The 21,036-nt window shown below is 41.2% G+C and overlaps 1 protein-coding gene across 1 annotated transcript in view; it reads right to left on the bottom strand.

The window, feature by feature from the left end:
- COL22A1 (collagen type XXII alpha 1 chain) overlaps nt 1-21,036 on the bottom strand; it is a 187,110-nt gene that overhangs the window by 21,518 nt on the left and 144,556 nt on the right. The window contains exons 40-48 of the mRNA XM_062504153.1: nt 18,839-18,916; nt 16,033-16,068; nt 15,084-15,137; nt 6,343-6,387; nt 5,862-5,909; nt 3,913-4,026; nt 3,674-3,727; nt 1,533-1,586; nt 675-728 (exon numbers count right to left, since the gene is read on the bottom strand). Of these exons, the coding sequence (XP_062360137.1) occupies nt 675-728; nt 1,533-1,586; nt 3,674-3,727; nt 3,913-4,026; nt 5,862-5,909; nt 6,343-6,387; nt 15,084-15,137; nt 16,033-16,068; nt 18,839-18,916 (537 nt within the window). The remainder of the gene's footprint in view (nt 1-674; nt 729-1,532; nt 1,587-3,673; nt 3,728-3,912; nt 4,027-5,861; nt 5,910-6,342; nt 6,388-15,083; nt 15,138-16,032; nt 16,069-18,838; nt 18,917-21,036) is intronic.

Here is a 21,036-nt window from a genome sequence, read left to right on the forward strand (position 1 = left end):
TGGGCAACAAAAAGTGGTTTGGAAAGAAAAGTCCTTGACTAAAGAAAAAAATCCCTAAACTTTAAGGGAGTAAAGCAGAGATATCACCAGCAGGAGAGCCAAGTGATTTCAGCCCTGATTCTGCACTATAACCTCTTTGTAAATACAAAGAAGCATAGTTTTATTCATGGACAGAGCAGAATTAAGAACGAGAAGGACTGTGATGGAAAGGGACATGTAAAAGGCCTTTTAATTCAAAAGTAAGTCACATAACATTAAGACTGGAGAAAATCTAATCTCACACCACTGTGTAAAATTGAGAAGCAAAATGTTCTTAGATCTGCTAGTTCTAGATTAGTAATATTCCACATACAGGAAAGCACCTATACATGTACTTAACAGTCTCTATGGAAGAGTTTTCATCATCAGCTTTGTGTTGTATAAAGAGAGCAACTGAAGCTTAGCAACAATTTACAGAATGAGTTGAAGCAATCAGTGGAAAGTGGCCAATGTATTAAATAACAATTACCACGAGTGGGGAACTCTATCACACTCAGGGGATCATTAGGAGCCCACTGGAAAATGCAAATTCAATGCACAGACAGATGGGAATGGTCCTTTCCACCACATGGAGCTTTGCAACACCCTTTATTAGCAAGAAAGTACAGGAGCATCTTGGTAACAGAGGAACTTACAGGTGGACCAGGGTTTCCAGGAGCCCCTGAGAAGCCAGGCATTCCAGGGTGGCCCTGAAGAAAGAAAACACAGACTTTCTTTATGCATTAGTCACATAAAAGTTAACTGGGGATTATTGTGAGGTAACACTAAAATGAGTCAATTACAGAGAGCAGGTTGTAAGGGAATAAAGATCCATGGCTTTTTACAGTGAAACCTTGGATTTCAAAGTGTGTGTTTCAGAAATAACATAGTTAAATTTCAGGTGTACTTCTTCCCATGTGTATTTTAGTCTATGCTAATGGAAGACAGGAGCAGATATTATGGAATTACAAAAGACAAGAGGTCAGTTGGGAAACCAAGCCTCTATAAAATGTCCTAAAAAAGTCATGAAGAGGTGCTGATTTGCACCTTAAACCAGTGACTCAGCCCTTGGCAAAATTAACTATGAAAGTTTAGTCTAATTTAAACCATTCTCATCTTTCCTGTGTCATCTCAGTCCCTCCTAACAGAGGTTCTCCTTACATTCATCATCGAAGACAAATAGATACACTGGCGTTTTCAACCCAAAGACACCTGAAAATCATCTAGGGATTGTCCAAGGACATGAGTAAGGGCTAGGTAACATAGAGAATTTAATGCATTCAGTCCAGAGGTGAGGAAACAGATGGTACTGGGAGTTTTTTATTGGAAATGAGGATGGAAGTATGTGGAGAATTGCTATGGTACCAGTCTTTGGCAGAGCCTGTTTGTGGTTTGTCAGTGATGAAAGGCTCCCATCTCCCTGAGAAGGGTGCTCTTGTACAGGCATCATAGGAATTAGTGATGAAGGAACAATCACAGTGACAGCACTGCTGGAAAGCACACTCTATTTTTACCTGTTCACCTTTTTCTCCTACTTCCCCAGTCATACCACGGTCTCCTTTAGCACCCTGGTAATAAAAAAGAGCCATTGAAAGTCAATGAGATTCAATGTTGTGAGAGCTTTTTGACCTCTCTCATAAAGCATTTGGACATTCAAGAATAAAACTCAAGAATCAGAACTGAGTCCTCCTTGCCGTCCTCTTAAATTTTTCTCTAGACTTTCACTACCAGTGCTGGAGCCAGGAATATATGTGGAAAATGGCCTTTGAGTAGACCCAGTATAGCTGGTTTTCATGTTTTATTACCATAGGCATAAAGAGGAATTACATATCCTTAAAGACCAGACAGGTTGTTAGGCACTTGATTAAATCACATCTTTATAAAGAATCATCTGGCCCAAAAAAGGTGGCCACACCCTTCAAGGACAATAGCAATAAACCCAGCATTTCTAAGGTACAGCCAGAAAATTCATACCCAGAAAGTGCTCCCTTCTTTCTCTCTGTTCTAGAGACACAGGACAGAAACAGCAAACTCAAATGTGCATGTCTGCATTATCAGTGCTTACAGTGAGACAAGACAGTGGAAATTACTGAGGTAATGGTGAACAAGGTGTGAGCAATGCACAGAGCAACAATGAATTGCTGGCCATGGAAACAACACACTGATTTACTACATGAGAGCTAGGAGACACAGGGGAGAAAGAGGGTTGCTATTTATTAATAGAAGAGCTCTTATTTGTATGGCCAGAATGAATGAAGTTGCTCATGAGCAAAGATCTGCAGTTCTATTGCTTTTCTTTCAGAGCAGGACCAAATAGCTTGGATGGTGCTGGTAAGGATCACACCATAGAGTCAAATGTGCTGAGCAATTTGGGTCTTCGACTGTAAGGATCCTCCTAAGGTATGTAGAAAAGAGTCACAAAGACTGTCTTTGTGTATGCTCCTTCCCAGGGGCCTTACTTTTTTTTTTCTTGAGAACTTTCTTTATTGAATTCAAGTTAGACAACTTACCAGTTACTTGATTTGACTTTATATACATGTACAGTTTAAATTTATCCTGGTATTTCACCTAACTATCCAATCTTGCTGCCTAAAATCTCTGTTTTCTCATGACATATAAGAAAGCAGCAGATGTAGTATGTTTCAGATTGCTTAGCATTTTTGCCACTTATTGGTGTTATGGACTATCAGTTATCTCATAAATTTTATCTTGGAACATACTTTCATTTTGATCAACTCTTTGTTTACTTTTGAGATTGTGCTGCTCTTCCCACTACACTTTTAACTGCAAGATATGAAATTAATTAATGAAACACTATTAGCTTGTCCTGCACTCTAACAAGTGTAAATACAAAGATGTTAAAATAGCAGGAGCTATTTAGACAGTAAGTCAGTAGAGAAAGGATGTGTGGAGGAAACTTTGACTGATCATTAAATCACCTCATCTCTCCCTCCATTGATTTGTTTGGATTTATTTCACATTGGGCAGTTGTAAAGGTTTTAATTGTGGCCAGGCACTGGCATTGTGAGCAGACTGGTGACAGCCCTCTTTATGGAAATGCTTGAAATGTGACACTGGAATACTTCAAAGAAGGAAAGTTTTATGTTGACTAATGTCCTAGACCACGAAGTAGGAACTTCTAAATATAGCTAAATCAAGAAGTTTTTCCTGTAACATGTTTCAGGAAAGATTTGGAGTTTTTGGGTAAGACTAGTAGGGCAGATGGTGTGTTTGGAGCCCATTGCAGCCTTAATTTAAGTGGTTCCAGTACATAAGATTCAAAAAGGAGAGGAGCAAGCATGGTGGCTACTGCTGAGGCTTTAATTTCTTTCTCACCTAATTTAAGTTGAAACTTACTCTCAAGTCTGTCCATCAATGTAATGAAATTCAGCATCAAGAATCAAGTGCTTTAGATGTGTCTGCCAGTCTGTGTGTGAAAAAATATTAACCTACTGAAGTGAAACAATCCCTCATGCCATAGGCAGGGACACCTTCCACTAAACCAAGTTGTTCAAAACCCCATCCAACTTAGTCTTTAACATTTCCAGAGATGGGGCATTCGCAGCTTCTTTGGGTAACCTGTTCCCAAAACAATTAGAGTGAATAATTAGTCACAAATAAGTTTCCATTAGATATCTGAAGAAAACCAAACTACCTTTGGGCCATCTAGCCCAGGTGGGCCTGGAGGACCTCTGGGACCAGCAATCCCCTGCAATGCACAAGAGGTAGAGGTAAACACTAGTTTAGTTCTTTTAGAACTCTAAAAAAGATTCAGCAGGTTGCTGATGACCAAAAAAAAAAAAAAAACCATCTTATAAGAAGCCATCAACCATATTAATAGAAAAACAAGGTCACAGCAGATCCAAGGCATGGTCACTCCCTCAGCTCTCTTACCATTTTCCCATCCTGGCCATCTCTACCTGGTGGTCCTCGGAGACCTTTATCCCCTTTGAAACCTGGGATGCCTGGCAGTCCTGGAGGGCCAGGAGGGCACTCACTGCACACGTCCTGGGAGAGAACATAGAAAAACACATCAGCAATAGGCTGCAGGCTCTTACCAGACCTATGGACACCCACTATGAATGCAGCACTGTGGTGCTGGTGTAGTTCTTAAACCTTTGCTATTTTACCTCAGGATTGGGGTGAGTTTGCCTTAAAGAACCACAATGAGGGCAGCATGAAGCAGAGTGAGAGTCATCAGCTGAGGTCACACATGCTCCCATGGGAAGTTTCCTATCAGTTCTAGGTCCTAATTGGTTGTCCAAGATCAAGAAACCAAGGAAAAGCTCTTCCTGATGGAGATGTCAGGGAAACTAGCAAGACTATCAAGAACAACATTGGCTTGAATGTACAAGACCACTAGAAGCCTGTGTCTGCTCCAGTCTGAAAGATCTGTGTTACTGCTTAGAGGGCAGGTTTCTAGGAAAAAATCAGGTGCAACATCAGAATGAGTTTTGCAGGGGAAATTATTCAGCAGCCAGCTTGGCTAAGGACAACTCATCCAATGGAGGTTGTGAAGACCAAGTGAATGTCACAATGTCCTGGCAAAATTTTATCAGGGAGAATCACTGTTTCCCTCCTTCCAAACCTCTTTGAAGCATTGTCTCAGCAGTCTTTACATTCCAGCTATCCTCAGGAAACTGAATACATGTCTGACATTTCCATTACAATGGCAGACTCCCTTCAGTAAAATGGGAGGGAATCCTGCCCATAAGAGCATAATATAAAACAGGTCATCAGGTTGAGAGTCAGGAGCCCCTGCTACAACATCCAACTCTGTCAATGATCTGCTGCAAAACTGTGGGGCAAATTGTCTTTCTGAGTCTCAGTGCCTACATCCACTTTTTATCTACTTACAATGTAAGTGCTTGAGAACCACCTGTAACAGCAGAGCCCTAATTTCATCTGGGATTTCAAGGTGCTGCTTTCTGTATCAACCATGGAGTGAAAAAATACCAAGCAGAAAAAAATGCACAGATGTGTTTACCATAATATAAGCAAAGGAAGAAAATGAAAGAACATCGAAGTGACATCCTGTACCCAAGAATGAGTCTTTTGCTCTTGCCCAGATCAAAAATCCCAAACAATACCATACAGAGAAAACTCCAGAACAATATTGGGCCTCACAGAACAAAGTCAGCTCTTCAGTGAAGGGTAATTTCATTTCAGCAATTTTAAAATGGTCCTTAGGTTAATGTGGTTGGAAAAGAAAGTAATTTTTTTAGTTTCTTTTAGCCGATAAGAAAAGATGTCTTGCCAGTTTTAAGACTGCTTAAAAAATTCACAACTCAGCCCATGTACATCTATAAAGACTTTTTAGTCAACACCTATTAAATACTGACTAATTTCTCTCTCAACATGAAGAGTAAAGTCAGACAGATTATCACTTCTGAAGCACAGGTACTTCTGGGGTTAATTACCCTCATTTAGATTCATAAAGCAAACTAAACTAGCACCCCCATTTACCCAAAATTACTCTAGTCACTGTTGAAGGTGCATGTGAAAAATCCAGCATTTTATTAAAATGGTTTCCATTTTCTGGTTTAGATAATGCAGCTTTGTAATGATTATTTCTCCTTGGGAATGCATGCCTCAGAAAGAGGTGAGAAAGTCTCAGAGATGTTATAGAGAACTTCGTAGGTCATTTCACTGCTGGGGAAGGGATTTTGATCTCTACTGTGAGCTCATACCAGTGCAAGTAGGAGACTTGCAAGTCTTGAGCTTTGAAGGAGTGTTTAAAGACACCTTCTGCACTTGTAGGTCAAACACTTTCCCCATAGAGCATTTGTCAGGTCTGATTCAAACACAGAGATAAACTCCCACCCTCATTAAAGGCTGATTACCTTTACTAGGAGATTTATGTCCTCTGGAGTGAGCAGGGGTGGGGAACCCTGTGTGATGAGAAATTCATTATTTCAGGCAATTTTAAGAGGCATCAAAACAAGAGAATTTTTCCTGAACATGCTCATGGATTCTCACTGTTTTCCATTGTCCTGTCTAGGACTCACTGGGCCAAAGTTGTACTTCCCACCCTGCCTTACCAATGCTCCTCATCACCCCTAAGATGAGCTCTTGCTGAGGGTACTGCATAGCGATGCTAAGGAAGTGCCTTCAAAATGCTGGCTTTTATTTACATGGAGAATATTCAGTTATTTTCATACCATTCCAAAGCCTTCACTAAACATTTAGTGGGTTTTAGTTTTTTTCCTACTGTTCTGCTGGGAAAAACAGCAGCAGAAAAGCACCCAGTACACTTCTGAGGTAAGATGTACAGGTGGAAACTGAGTAAAAAGGAAGATGTAATACAAACGTGAAGTTACATACAGGTTTTCCAGGAGGTCCTCTTTCCCCTGGATTTCCAGGTACACCCTACAGATCAAGAAAAAGAAAAAAAAAAGTGAACTTATTATACAAAAACTCCCTGTCTGCTCTTGCACTCTGCTGACTGATCTGGACTAGCACACATTTTACTTTCTGCTGATGAGCAGCACTGCACCTTGCATGTGACAAACAGCAAACTCCTCCAACTATCTGCAACTTGAACATTCTCTCAAACCCTTGCTAAATTCATTGGAGTCTCTGTGTGACTGGAATTGCTTTAGCTTGTCTTCAGGTCGTAAGAAACATTATGAACTTTACTAGTGTGAAGGATGAAACTTTAAATCTCTGAAGGCACCTGTAAACAAGCAAAATCATTTTGTTTGTTTGTTTGTTTGTTTGTCTGGTTGATTGGTTTTTGGTTTGTTGAGGTGCAGTGGTATCAGTTTTCATGAGATGAAGGCACAGAAATTACCAGCATTCTCAGAATTTTATGTCCAGAAAGGCAGGGTTAGGAAAAGGGATAACCTCCATCCCTCAGTGGGCATCTCTTACATGTCGTGATTGAGGAATTAAGTTTGCAAAAAAAAAAACAAAACCAAAAAAGATTTTTGTAGAATCTTTGCAGAGAGTAATGCTCACTTGGAAAAACAAATCTTTTGAACAAGACAGTTGGTCACTTCTCAGATGGTGACAGAAATCTGCATTGTGAAAATCCTTGCAGAGGTGTTTTAAGATACCTGGTGACATTTTCCCACACCATTTTCTGCTGAATTCCTGTATACACTTGGTCCATCACCCTGTGTCATCACTCAAGCAAGTGCATGTTCTGTTCGTACTGAGAACCTTAAAGAGCATACAAAATTTACCACATACAAAAGCTGTCCTACCTGGTAATTTTTGTTTCTAAAGGTCAGTTTCTACTGACCATCTAAAAGTATCTTATTTGTGTTCAGCTTTGTTGATTCTGCAGAAGTTCCACATGGGGTTTTCTCTGGGATGGTTCCAGATTTGCCACCCAAGGATGTTCACAGAATCATATAATGGTTTGGACTGGAAAGGATCTTCAAGACCATCTAAATTCAATCCCCTGCCATGGGCAGGGACACCTTCCACTAGACCAGGTTGCTCAGACCCCCATCCAACCTGGTCTGGAACACTTCCAGGAATGGGGCAACTACAACTGCTCTGGGCAACCTGTGCCAGTGTTTCACCAATCTCACAGTAAAGAACTTCTTCCACATATCTAATTTAAACCTGCTTTCTTCCGGTTTGAAGCTATTATCCCTTTTACTGTCACTCTCCTTGCATGGCAAGAAAAAGGTTGAAAGTGGAAGGTTGGATGAGAAGGGAAAAAATAGAGTTGTTTTCACTCAAGATGACCTTGCAGCTGGAGGATGCTAAGAATATTCAGTGAGGGAAATTTCATGTGATGTGTTTTCTTTGGATTGTTTTCTCTCTATCCTGAGAAGTGGAGGTTTTGTAGAAGATAACAGAATGCTGTAAAAATTTCAAAGGCATGCCTCACAGGCTGGGGCCTCCCTGCTGGGAGACTGAGTGATAAGAAGCTTGGAGGCTACCCTGAGCACATTTTGCCCCTGGTAAGATGGAATAAGCTTAGCAGTGCATGTGTCCCCATTCTGCCAGTGTGGTAATGGAATAAATCTACTCTTCACACTTCAGCTCTGGATTTTGGCTGTCTAGGTTACCTACAGGTTCTTACACCTTGTCAAAAGTCCCTCTCCATCTTCCTTCAAGGCTCCCTTCAGGTACCAGAAGACCACAAATAGGTCACCCTGAAGCCTTCACTTTTCCAGGCTGAACAATGCCAATTCTCTCCACCTTTCCTTGTAACAGAGTTGCTCCATCCCTTCAGTTGCCTTGGTAGACTCCTCTGGACTTGCTCCCACAGTTCCATGTCCCTCCCATGCTACGGGACCTGAGCTGGACACAGCTCTGCAGGTGGGGTCTCACGAAGGCAGAATCCCCTCCTTTGACCTGCTGGCCACACTGGTTTTGATACAGCCCAGGACTTGACTGGCTTTTTGGGCTGCATCAACATTTGGCTGCTGATCAAGGTACAAGTAGTGGCTTTCTATCAGTCTAGGCTCAGCAGGAGCTAGGCTAGTCTCTTTGAGCCCATCTAGTATTTCCATATAGAAAGGTCATTTAAAATTTGGTCGAATGCTTAGCCAGGAAGGGCACTGGATGTTCTTTCTGCCACCTTGTCAGGCCAGCCATTTTGGCAATCAGTTCATTGCATTATTTACACAGAAAACCAGATGGAGTCATGGGGCTTAATGACTGAAGAGCACTGTGTGTCGTGATACACCACAATTGTAGCTATAGGGCAAACTTCAATGTCATCCTTGAGTCTCACTTGGTAATTAAATCCTGTATGTCTTGCTAGAGGAGAGAAAAAATGGGAAAATACATTGATTCTCTATGTCCACATTAAATGCTTCTGAGTGAGCAATAACCCTTCAATTACGTTGACTTTCTAGGAGATGAAAATTAAGCACAAACTGAAGTGGACCTAAAGTAGAGCTGAAGTAGTGCTGAAGTTCATGGATGAACTCTTGTTTCCTGAGGAACTAAACCTTCTGCAGGTGAGAACAAAGAGAAGATAATGTCTGAAGATGTTTAGCTCACAATCCTCCCCAGATATCCTTCTGGGGAATTGAGTAAATGTAAGTAAACATTTTAGTCATTTATAGCTTTCCTTCTTCCACAGAACTTCAAGGTGAATCCAGAGAACTGTGTGTTCCCAAAGTCCCTTCCCTTTCAGATGCTAACTTGTCTGGTCATGTGTTTGGCATCTTCTCCACTGTGGTTCTCAGCCACTTCTGCAAATGGGAAGAGGAATGGCTAAATAACAACTACACAGATCTTTCATTCCCAGACCTACTCTGTTCAGGAAGACTCACAGAGAACTTGCTTTAAAAAGTGTGATGCAAAGCAAAAAATGGAGCCATGAGAATAATCCTGGATCAGAAAGCAACACAGGAAAGACAGTTCAGAAATGTCTTTCATACTGACTAGTAGCACAGCTATAAATATAGGCCATAGGGCTCCACGACAGCCTTCTGCTTTGGGATATGAAATATGAACATGGCACTAGCAGTGTAATTTGAGTATTTAAAGATCTTTTAAAAAAAGAATACAGGAAAAGAATTCTTAGTTATGTGACAAGACATGCAAGAAGAGAGTGAATAAAATGGAAATCCTTAGAAAGGATTAAGCACAACTATCATGTCCACATGGTATCAGACTGCCTTGAGACAAAGGCATGAACACATTTTCTTGCATGCTGTATGATGTGGAGCTGGTGACATCTCTAAAAGGGTGGAAATAAGACAGGAAAAGAGATTAAGCTCTGTGCCACGGCTGACAAAGCTGAAAAAAACCCACTAAATCCCCAGGAAAAGTCAAACAATTGAAGGGTACAAGACTGCAAACAGAGAATGCCCATTGAAGAAAGCTTTTGTGAGCCAAACTGAACAAAGCAGTCGTAGATGATGGCACTTCAGCATGGTGCACTATCAAGGAACAGGCCAATGGAAGCAGAGTCAAAATTGATTGAGGAAATGTCTTGCACAGGACAATCCCAAGAATCACATCAAGTGCCTGAGAGCATTGTCCAAAATGCCAGTTGAACACTGTCAGTCTTGGTGCTGTGACCACTTGCCTGGGGATCCTGTTCCAGTGTCTGGCCAATATCTGGATGAAAAACCTTTTCCTAATATTCAACCTAAACCTCCCCTGATGCAGCTTCAGATTGCTCAAAGCAGAACAAAAATGCTAGAATGAAGACAAGGAAGTTATAACTGCATCTGACAAGCTGATAGGGGAGGGAACTGGAAAAGAGAAAGCCAGAAAATTCAGAAAAAGAAAATGAGTCTGACCAAAAAAATGCATGCTGCTGAAAATAAATGCTGCTAACACGATGTGGGAAAATGCACAGACCCAAATAACAACCAGTGTTGAAAAGCTCATGAAGTTTGAACACTTTCAGGAGCTTTCAGCCAAGAGTGGCTGGCACAAAGCAGAATATCCAGTTGAGTGGTACAGCACACCAGTACAGGGAAAAGATGTCAGCCATGACGAGGTGTGATGCACAGCATCCAGAGCATGAGTCTGCAAAATGTGACACACAGGAAACGTCTTTCAATGGGAACTGATGGAAACTGTGCTGCTGATAATGCTAAAAAACAGTATTCAGCTGAGCAGGTTGGCAAATGGTGCTAATTATGCCAAAGTTGTGTGCTTGATCCTCTCATGTCCCATTCACTTCAGACTTGGACTCAATGAGCCTTGTGTGTCCCTTCCAATGCAGAATATTCTGTGATTCTGGAGCTAAGAAGAAATTAAATGCATGTTCAGTTAACAGGAAATATCCTATGATGGGGAAAATAATGCTCAGGTAAGTGATGCATGTGAAAATATTCGAAGATAAAGAAAGTCTGTAAGTCTTATATACGTAAGTGTACAAGGGAAGTGTGTAAATCACACAGGTATGTGGTGGGGTAATTCTATTACAAGACTGAAAATTAGACTTGAAATGCAGTATCTTAAATCAGCTATATGTCATAGCAGTAAAGAGACAATAGGGGGGTTAATGAGGGTACTCTGGTTTGGGGTGTAGGTACCCTAAAACAAACACAAAGATTCCTTGGGACTGTCCTTCTAACTGGATGAAAAAATCAACCACAGAACAGAAAAATCTGCTTTGCAAATCCATTGCCAGTAATTTATGCATCCACAAAGATTTTGCAATTATGAAAGCAAATGCAGGGGGAAGATTAACTTCTCAGTAATGCTGGAACTTAGTTACCATAAATAATTAACCTAATTAAAAAGTGATTAATTCAATGTTTATGCTAATTAAAATTATCATAATCAAAATACAGAAAGATCCTATTAAACAGGTGCCCTCACTGCCAGTAGGAGGATAAGAGAATGTCTCGTTCAGATTGTTTCCTAATCTAAGGACACTAAATAGGTGTGTTGAACAGAAATATTTTATCTCCCAGCAGATAGTCAGGGGAGAACAGAGGATTCCCAAAACATGAAGTGTAAGGGTGGCTGGCCAGAGAGTGTGTGCTTCTTTAGGGATATCTGGTCAAGGACCTTTTTGAATTCAACAAAGGAAGAGAAGGAAAAAGTCACGAATTAGAATGTCAAGGACAAAAACCTGAACAACAAAAAAGGGATGGCAGTGAGGGAAGCAGACCTGGACATTCACACTAATTGATCAAGGCATGTGGAAACATGGGGAGGCTTATTGCAGCAAGGTTACCTCATCCAGGCCCTTGTCAACTGGGAAATTAAGGGAAAAGGAGGAAAGCAGAAACTAAATTTTCCAAGACACAGACCTAAGAAGAAGCAGATCTTGTCACTCACAGTAACTGATAGGCTACCAAAACCACAGACTGCACTTCCTGGGAGATCAACATGGACCTTGCAAGTGATGATTGTAAACTGGGGTCCCTGAACTGGGAGGGCTGAGGGAGTGATGGAGCTGGGGAGATGCATGAGGAGCTGTGCAGGGGGAGAGAGTAACAGCAAACAGTGGGTAGAGAGAATAGGGAATAAAAGGGGCTGGTTGTGTGTAAACCAGAGCTGGCTGGTGCATTTGTTTGGCTGAGCCCTGAACCTGCCCACCATGGTTTGTCCCGTAATTTTGTATCTTCTAATAAACCATTTCATAGAATCATGGGATGGTTTGGGTAGGAAGGGACCTTAAAGTCCATCTCATTCCAACCCCCTGCTATGGGCCAGGACACTTTCCACTGGACCAGGTTGCTCCAAGCCCCACCTAACATGGCCTCGAGCACTTTCAGGGATGGGGCATTCTGCTCCAATGCTTCACTATGTGCACAGTTAAGAATTTCTTCTATGTATCTAATCTAACCAGGCAGGAGGGGCCTGGTCTTCAGCAGCTGGAGGAGACAGCACTGCATGTAACATCACTGAACATGTAGAAATGCTTTATTGTTCTCAGACCAGGACATTAGCCAACTTCTCTAAAAGAAGGTACTTGAGGCTACACTATTTTAATGCTTGATACAGGAATATTGCCAGATTGAAATGTAATTTGCATTTTTTTTCCCACCAAAAGAAATAGAAAGTAATTTTTTTAAGTGACTGAGGTCCTTAAAGTAGGCACAAAGTGTAGTAGTTCTGTTATGGAAAAAATTAATCATATTATTGGGGAAATAAAAACCTAAAAAAAAATGCACTCTTCAGGCTTTAAGAATTGGAGATTTTGTTAATCAGAAAAAAAAAATGCAAATTTAAAGACAAGAAAATTTATATATGGAAGAAGACAACATGTTCCAGCTTTGTCACAGAAAAGGATAATTCATAGGGAGTTATGGACATAATGAACTCTAGAGGACAAACAAATAGCAAGATTTTGCTAAGAGGAACAGAACAAGGCCAAAGCATCACAACTGTACTGCAAACCTAGGCAAATACTTTCAAAAGCTAAATTTTAATAAAACAAAACCCTGTCCTGAGAACTGTTGATATTCAATTGAGTAGCCAACAGATATTTCAAAAGGTGACTTCAGGCATCCCAAAAAGTAATGACACATGCTTTTAGGAGACCAGAAAAAGTCTACAATGTAGTCATGTAAAAAAACCAATTTATTCACCAGCGGGAGAGAATTCTGTCCAAAGCTATTGCAAAAGCAGTATTGACTCTTTCACCTCCCCAAATGCAGTTGTAAATCTGATTTGCTGTATCAGAGAATGTACTGATATCAGGCACTTCCACAAACATCTGATGAGTTTGCAACTGGAAAAATAATTTAGAGATTAACTTGATGTATGTAAATGTGATTTAAAAGAACTTTTCAGTCTCAGAAAAAAAAAAACATGGAATACATTTGCAAAGGCCACAGCAAAGTACAAGTGCACTGAGGCAAGTCATTCAGGCAATTGACACTGCATGGCTTGGGAGGTGCACAGCAAATTCATATTAGTAATTCAAATTGGAGCTTTCCTATCCAATAATATCCAGTTGGAACACAGCAGAGTACAAAAATGGGCATGTTTCAAAGGATACAGGAATACTGCATTGGCATACAAGAGTGCAGAAGCAGAACAAAAAGTTCCTTACGGTAGTTAAATAAAGATAGAGATCAGGAAACTGCAAATGCATGATCTTGTCAAAATAGGTTATCCCTGCTGACACACCAAGAAATGTTGGAATGTGCCCTGTACCTCCAATTATACCTCTTGAAACACAGACAGAATGGTTTAACAAGTGATCAGGCAATATAGAAAGGTTCTAAGAGACATTATTCACTGCAATTAAAGCAGTGAATGTAATAGAGAATGTGTTTTGTAAGTAGCCTGAGAAATGGCTGTGTTTGGATTAATTTTCTGCAGAGAAAAGAAAAATGTAAAGACCTTAGTGCTGCATCTCTAAGAGTTGACCATCCAATGCTGATCTGAGCAGAGCCAGAAAGAGACTCCAAAAAGCTGCCTCAAGCACTCTCCTCACACAGTACAGCTCCAATAAATCCATCTATCCTATCTCCTGCTCAAAACACCTTAATTAAAAAATTCAAACATCTGAGGCAAGGTGATGAGATCTAGGGACAGGCAGCAGGACACAATCCCAAATCTCTGGCTGCTCGGGTATACAAGGGACCATTCATGGGCTGTGGAAGAAAACCCTGGCTTCATCATTTGTCTTGTGACAAAGTATAGAGTCACAGAATCTTTGAATGGTTTGGGTTGGAAGGGACCATGAAGATCATCCAGTTCCAAACTTGTGCCATGGACAGGGACACCTTCTACTAGACCAGGTTTCTCAGAGCCCCCTCCCACCTGGCCTTGAACACTTCCAGGGATGGGGCATCCTCAACCCCTCTGGGCAACAAGTAGGTGGGAAGAAACAAGACCTTCTTTCCACAGCAAAGTATCCCCTTTAGGCCACATGATGGATGTCAGTAAAGCCACACTAGGGTTGAAAAGTGCTTGCTGTGGAGTTGGTGAGAGCTGGTACCCATCTCAGACATGACAGCATCATGGAGCAGCACTGAGAAGGAGAGTTACAGGAGGTCACTTCCCCCTCCCCATAGCCCTCCCTGAAATCCAAAGATCAAGCCTTTCAAAATCTTCAGAGCCTTCTTCAGAGGACTGGTTTCCACATCTTAGAGGAAAAAGATTCTTCTCTTTCTGATGCAGCACTGAAGAGGAACCAGGCAGAGAGAGGGGCCAGCTTTCCAGCTGGGAGTCTGCCACATTCCTCTCTTCCTTAGTTCCATGAGTCACCACTGAGACAGCAGGAGAACAACGCACCAAGAGGTTAAAATGTCCTCAAACATGCATGACAGCAGCAGCAAAATGAACTCATAGAGAACTTCTTAACAGCTGTGACCCTGTTTTAACAGAAAGGGTACTTACCTCAGTGGATTCTAAGAAGTTCCTAGACAGCCTAACCACCATCCTTTTCCAGTGTGGGATCTTTTTCCGGTGTATGCTGCTTCCTTCTCCAGTGTAATTTAAAAATGATTCAGTGGTGAAATCCCACTTTCCTTTAAGCAATCCTCCTTATTCTATTTTCCCTTTTGACATCCTACTTTGTAAGAGCTCCACTTCTGCAAATCATGTCCCTTGGACAATCCTAGTAACATTCAGTGACTGCAGTTGAATATCAGCACAAATTTTTAAGGAAATTAGATCCAAGCACTGACATATTTCTTGAGCACTTACACTTTTATTTTACTTACATCCTGGCCAGGAGGCCCCTGTGGTCCAGGGATACCAGGTACACCACGGGGACCCTGGTAGGGAGAGAACAAACAAACCCAGTAAGATGAGCAGCATTTATGAGGTGCTTCTTAGCTGAAGAGAAGAAATCCTTAACCTAATAGTTATTGGAAAAATTAAGCAGCACCTACATAACTGTGAGAGTTTAAGAAAAAATTTAATTACAGCTCACATTGCACTATCCTGGTATCAGTCATTTCTGTGCTTCAAGGGACTTCATGTGCATCACTAAAGTCAAGCTTCCCATACATTCATTAGAGAGGCAATAATGATTCTATGGGAGGCAGGTTTTTGATCAGGGAGAAAACATGAGCACATATCAGAGGAGAAAAGAATGTCCATCTTCTCAGTTCCAGGCTATCACACTGGCTAGGACTGGCTGTTGTGCTGGAAATTCAGGCCAGTGTCTACTGAGACCATGATGCACAGTTATTTGTGCCACACCAGTGGATTGCATCCTTGAAAAACTGAATTTTGAGGGACTAAAGTGTATTTGGTGAATACAGAAACCTCTAAGATTCAAGTAAGAAAAATGTTTCTAAACAGTTTCTTTTAAACCTTAGAGGCCTTGGCTATAAGCAGTGGGCTCTGAATTATGTGCCTTGAAATAATTTTTTGATTCAAGGGTGAAACAAGTCACTCATTATTTCTCTTGTAGGACTATTGACACATACAGCAAAGTTTCCACCAGGCCAAGGCTCTTGATCAATTCCTTTTCACAACTCAATATACAGACAAGTACCTGGTAATACACAGGAGAAGTTCCCTTTGGGGTCAGTCACCCTGTGACCATTCCTTGAGCAAAACAAAAGCAATTACATGTGTCCTCATGAAATGACTGGTGAAAACATTTAGTGTGGTTCTCCCCTCCCCAAAGAATTTGGGCATAGCTAGAAAGACATACTGTACCAGTGACCCTTTGTCTCCTGGGGGTCCTGCAGGGCCCTAAAACAGAAAAGACACAGCAATCAAAACAGTTAAAATTCCCATCCCCCTTTGGCTGAGCTGGGCAGGTCCTGCATTAAGGCATTCTTCTCTCCAGTTCTCACTGGACTTTGTGCTGCACTCATGAGTGTGGATGTTTGTGCACTGCCTGTGCCCATGGACAATCCTTGCTCCTGGCTGGGTCTGGGGACACAGAACCACACACACACAACCACAGCAGCCACACATCTTTTGGGCTGGGACAGGAGAAGTCCCCCAGGTTCTGAAGACCACTACATTCAGCTACCTCTTACACAGGGAAAAACATCCCACAGGATTTTTGTGCTCTTTCATTTAGGTCAAAGCAGGGGGGCCACTGGGCTTGTGCATGCTGTTTGTTTGGGGATGCAACTTAAAACGTGCAGTTGAGTAGAGTGAGCCACTGGCAGGTACCCAGGAACACCACAGAAGTGAGGCAGGACCATATCCAGCATAGTTGAATCCATCTGGTAGTCCAAACACACCCAAAACAAGGCTTGAATAAATTGGCTACCACTATACCTCTTCTCCTCTGGCTTTCTGTTTCAGGCACAGTAACTCACCAATCCTCACAATGTCTCCATGAAAGAATACACCTTAGTGCATGTTAAAGAAATGGCTAAATGCATAATTTAATTAATACCAACAAGGCAAGGCAGGGTAAGATTGAAACCTTTCTACTCATATTGTGCATCCATCCATTAGGCAACTTCAGCATAAACATGTGAATTCACCCCAGCTGTCCAAGCTGTCCCCTACTCTGCTGGAAATAACACACTCTGCTAATGCTCAAGTTTATGGCTCAGTGTTATGTAAACTGTAACTTAATACTTCAGCAGATAAGGGAAAAAAAAATTCCTCATCGATATATACTTTTTGTGCAGGGAGCACATCCTGAGAGAGGCTAAGGGCACAGGAGGAAACAGGGTGAGGATTCCAATCAAAAAGAGTTGTTGGCCCTCGGCTCTGAAGCGGAAGCATTATAAACATAATTTTGTCACATCGCTAAAAAGAGTAGAGGCTGACATATTTAATTCAGTGTGTAAAATGCACTGAAGCAACTCCACTGATTTATTCTGATTTGTTTTTGTTGTTTTAAGTGTGGGATTCAGTCTTTGTGGCAGTCTGCTAGATTCAAGGTTATACAGAGGTGTTTTTTTTTTCTCGATTACAGTCTTTGCATTGGAGCTGAGGTTATGATCAATCCACAGTGGAAAAAAGATCTTTGTAATAGTGGTTTGGTTGTTGTTTTGTTGGGCTTTTTTCTTTCTTTCTCTAAAGAAGCATTTAGTAAAGCAAATTCAATAAATAAAATGCATCATTTGAGAACAGTGTGGTGTGTAGGTGGCTACATATCCTGACAGTGGGCAAATAATGAAGACATCAAAAAAAAAACAATCTTCTGGTGTGAGACAAGAGATGTCTGCATTTGGAGTCAAGCCCTTAGTAATTTGTGTTCATGGAGATGAGAATGCTAAATCCCCAATGATTTTGTCCTGACTTTGTCACAACAGGATGCAGACACAAACTCATCTGTTCCTGGACTGAAACTAAAAATCTGTAATTATTGACTAGCTAGTCATTTTCAAACAAGCCAGATACTAATTTTTAAATTTAATTTTAATTAAATTAATTGAGAACACTGAGAAGTGCAAGAATGCAACTGTTCCTTAGATAAATCATAACAAAGGATACCCAGGAAACCTGCAGTCACTGGTAACCCTGTGAGGACCATAAAAGCCATGATACAGTCACAGTGTGGAACAGGACCCACCCTGTCTGCTTTAACTCAGATAGAATTCAGCATGGTAAAAGCAAATATTAAGTGGATATATACCTCAGAAAGCCAGATTTTTCAATTCATTACCCAGCAATATGACTTACCATTTCAAGGCAATTTTCTGTGCTAATTGGGACATTAATATCTAGATAAACAGAGCACTGATAACCAAGCACTGAATGACTGGTCCAGGATCATGACACGATTGAGGTATTGCAAAAGAATGCAAGGGCTCAGATGTCCTCTAGCAATTACAGCCAGAAATAGCATTTGCTTCCTCCTAAACATATTTCACTAGCAAATTCAGTGCATAGCTGGAGGTCTCTGAGCAGAGAGACTGCCAGAGCACTGCCAAATCCCCCTCACTTCTAGACGAGTTGTATATGACAAGTACTGGAGTGATCAGAGCCTGGAAACAGGAAAAATCCACATTTTCCGAGCAGACTACCATATATACCATGTGAACAACTGATACTCAGAAGGGCAGAGCTGGATGAGATCTAACCTGCCAAATATTTGTGTGAAATTATGGGGAGGATGGCCCTCTTGGAACACAGCAGTTTAAGCAATCTGATTTTGTATTTTGCTGTTGGAGTGTCACTGATGTGATGTGAGCATGTGAGCCACACTCATCCCTTCCAACAGGGGTTACACAACAGCAAGGTTGTATCTGTCAGGAGATCAGAGCTGCTGCCTTGGCACAGATCTCCACTCATATCCACAGCCAGTGCTCCAGGATGGTGCACAAAATTCAGGAGTGACAGACAGCGACACCAATCAAGCCTATAGTACTTTTAGCCCTCGTGTGTCACAGACATGTGACAAATGGCAGCCTCTGGACTTGTCTGGAACCTGCACCTTCAGAAGGCAAAATGTCCCACAGGTTCTCAGCACAGCTGAGCACAGGCATTCCCCAGGTGGCAGTCCTGATTTTCCACCTCGTTACAGGCTGCTGCAGGATCTGCTACTTACAGGGGGTCCAGGCAGGCCAATTCCTGGCACTCCTCTGTCTCCTGGCTGTCCAGGGAGGCCAGGAGCTCCCCTCTCACCCTGAAACAAAGGAAAGAGTTAAAACCTTTGTGCACAGATGAGAAAAGGTGCTGAAATGCAAGCGGGTTGTACACCAGAATGTCACATGAGTACATCTGGTCCTGATCCTGCCCACAGAGGGACAGACTCAGCTTGTGGCAGCATGAGGATATGGCACAGTCACTGTCTCATCATGCCAATGAAGTGTCCTTTTCCCACAGCCCACCTCACAACACATAACTGAGTGGAAACACAACCTTTGCAAGTGCATTCATGTATTTGAGCGCACTGCATCAAACTTCCAGCATTTCACAAAATCACCAAGGCTGGAAGAGACCTTCAAGATCAGCTAGTCCAGCCACCAGCCCAGCACCACTTTAATCACCCCAAACCATACCCCCAAGAGCCACATCCAGAAACAGTGGCTTCAACAGGGTAGCAGGCACCTTCCTTGGCTTGGGGAAGAACTAAGCACCATAAATCACTTTTCTCTCTCTGTGCTTCTATGGTAGAAGGCTAAGGCACAAGAATTGCTGAACATAGATCATTTATCTGGGGAAGAAAGGATTAGGGAAGTTTTATTACATCTTAATATTCTCCTTTCCTTTACTAATATAGGCCTACTCACAGAATTGTACAAAATTATTTTGGTAAAATGTAAGTCAAAACTTCTGCCACTCTCTCTTGAGCACTCTACTAGAAAAGGAGAGCCTTCCCTTATAAAATAACCAGGATTTTCAAAGTAAAACCTGAATAGCACAGAAAACAACTTGACATTGTTCAATGTACACTGCAGACAGAGTGCTAAGAAAGAATTCAGCTGTAAGACTTTAACATCTGTTTTCTAGTTATAAGGAGATCAATAAGATTTTAATGGATTGCATTGCAGTTGTGAGATTTGGTCTTATGTTGACAGTATATTTATAACAATGAATCTTACTGACTCTATTTTTTATGACGTTATTTTATCTATACAGAAGCATGATAGAAAAATTGTTACCTGTGGATTTTGCCCACTCAAATTTAAATCTGCAATATCTCCTATTTTTCCCTTTCTTGCTTTCTTCTTTAGCCAATCTTTTACTACAAAGAATTAATACTGCAAGGCCAGTGAGAAAAAATGCATTCTGATTAGTTCAAACACTCCACATGTCCCTTATCAATTATTTTATTCAAAAAGATAATTTTAATACAAAAATTTCAATAGTATTTTCCCACACACAATTAAGACTTTATCATCTTCTGCTATTGAATAGAATACTTAATAAGATTTCTTTTAGTGTTTTTTTCTGACTTTTATATTAATTCTCAGTCTATTAGTGTGTGTCTGTGTGGGTGTAGGTCTGTGTTCTGAACTGTCAAAGATAAATAGAAAAGACTACAATGCATTTGTACAAAATGCATCGAAATTAAAAAAAAAATCATAGCACTTTGGTTATTTCAAAAATACGGGACACAGATGGATTGGATCTCATACTGCTGTAATCCTGCTTCTATCATTTACAGAATCTGTTTCAACATCTGATTTTTCTTCCACTCTGGACCAGAACATGATCATTTTGAAGAGGACAACTTATGAAATGTCTGATTAAATGTTCAAGCACAATCCAGGTCCTCCCAGAATCAAAGATTTTTGCTGTTCTATTCCTTTCTCTCTTTTCTGTGTGCTTATAAGGGAATAAACTTTATTTTGGTAGAAGTTAGTGTCATCAATCTCTTCAACTAGCTAGTCTTTGCTAGGGAAAAACAGGACTACCTGGTTCTACTGGAAAATAATTCATATCCTCCTTGCAGAGAGGTGAAGGGAATGAGTACTAAGGAAAAGTTTTCTTTGAGGGCTGACAGGTGGTCCTGAGAGCAAGCAGATCACACCTGAGCCGTGCAGTGTCTCTGGCTGTGTGGATTAAAGGGTCCCAGTCACAGTTTCTCTGGAAAAGTGTGCACTGAGACCTCCATCTGTGCTGAATTCTTATAGAGCTGCAAGGTATTTTAAATGTGGAAAGTGAACACAGCTAATTCATACCTGGGTATTTACATCCTCAGAGATGCTAGAACAATAATGAAAGGAACCTCCTGGAAGGCTAGAAGCACATTTTTGAGTCAGAGCTCTATTCCAGCAAACTCTATTTTCCAGTGCATAA

The sequence above is a fragment of the Cinclus cinclus genome, chromosome 1 (genome assembly GCF_963662255.1).
Source record: "Cinclus cinclus chromosome 1, bCinCin1.1, whole genome shotgun sequence".
Classification (NCBI taxonomy): domain Eukaryota; kingdom Metazoa; phylum Chordata; class Aves; order Passeriformes; family Cinclidae; genus Cinclus; species Cinclus cinclus.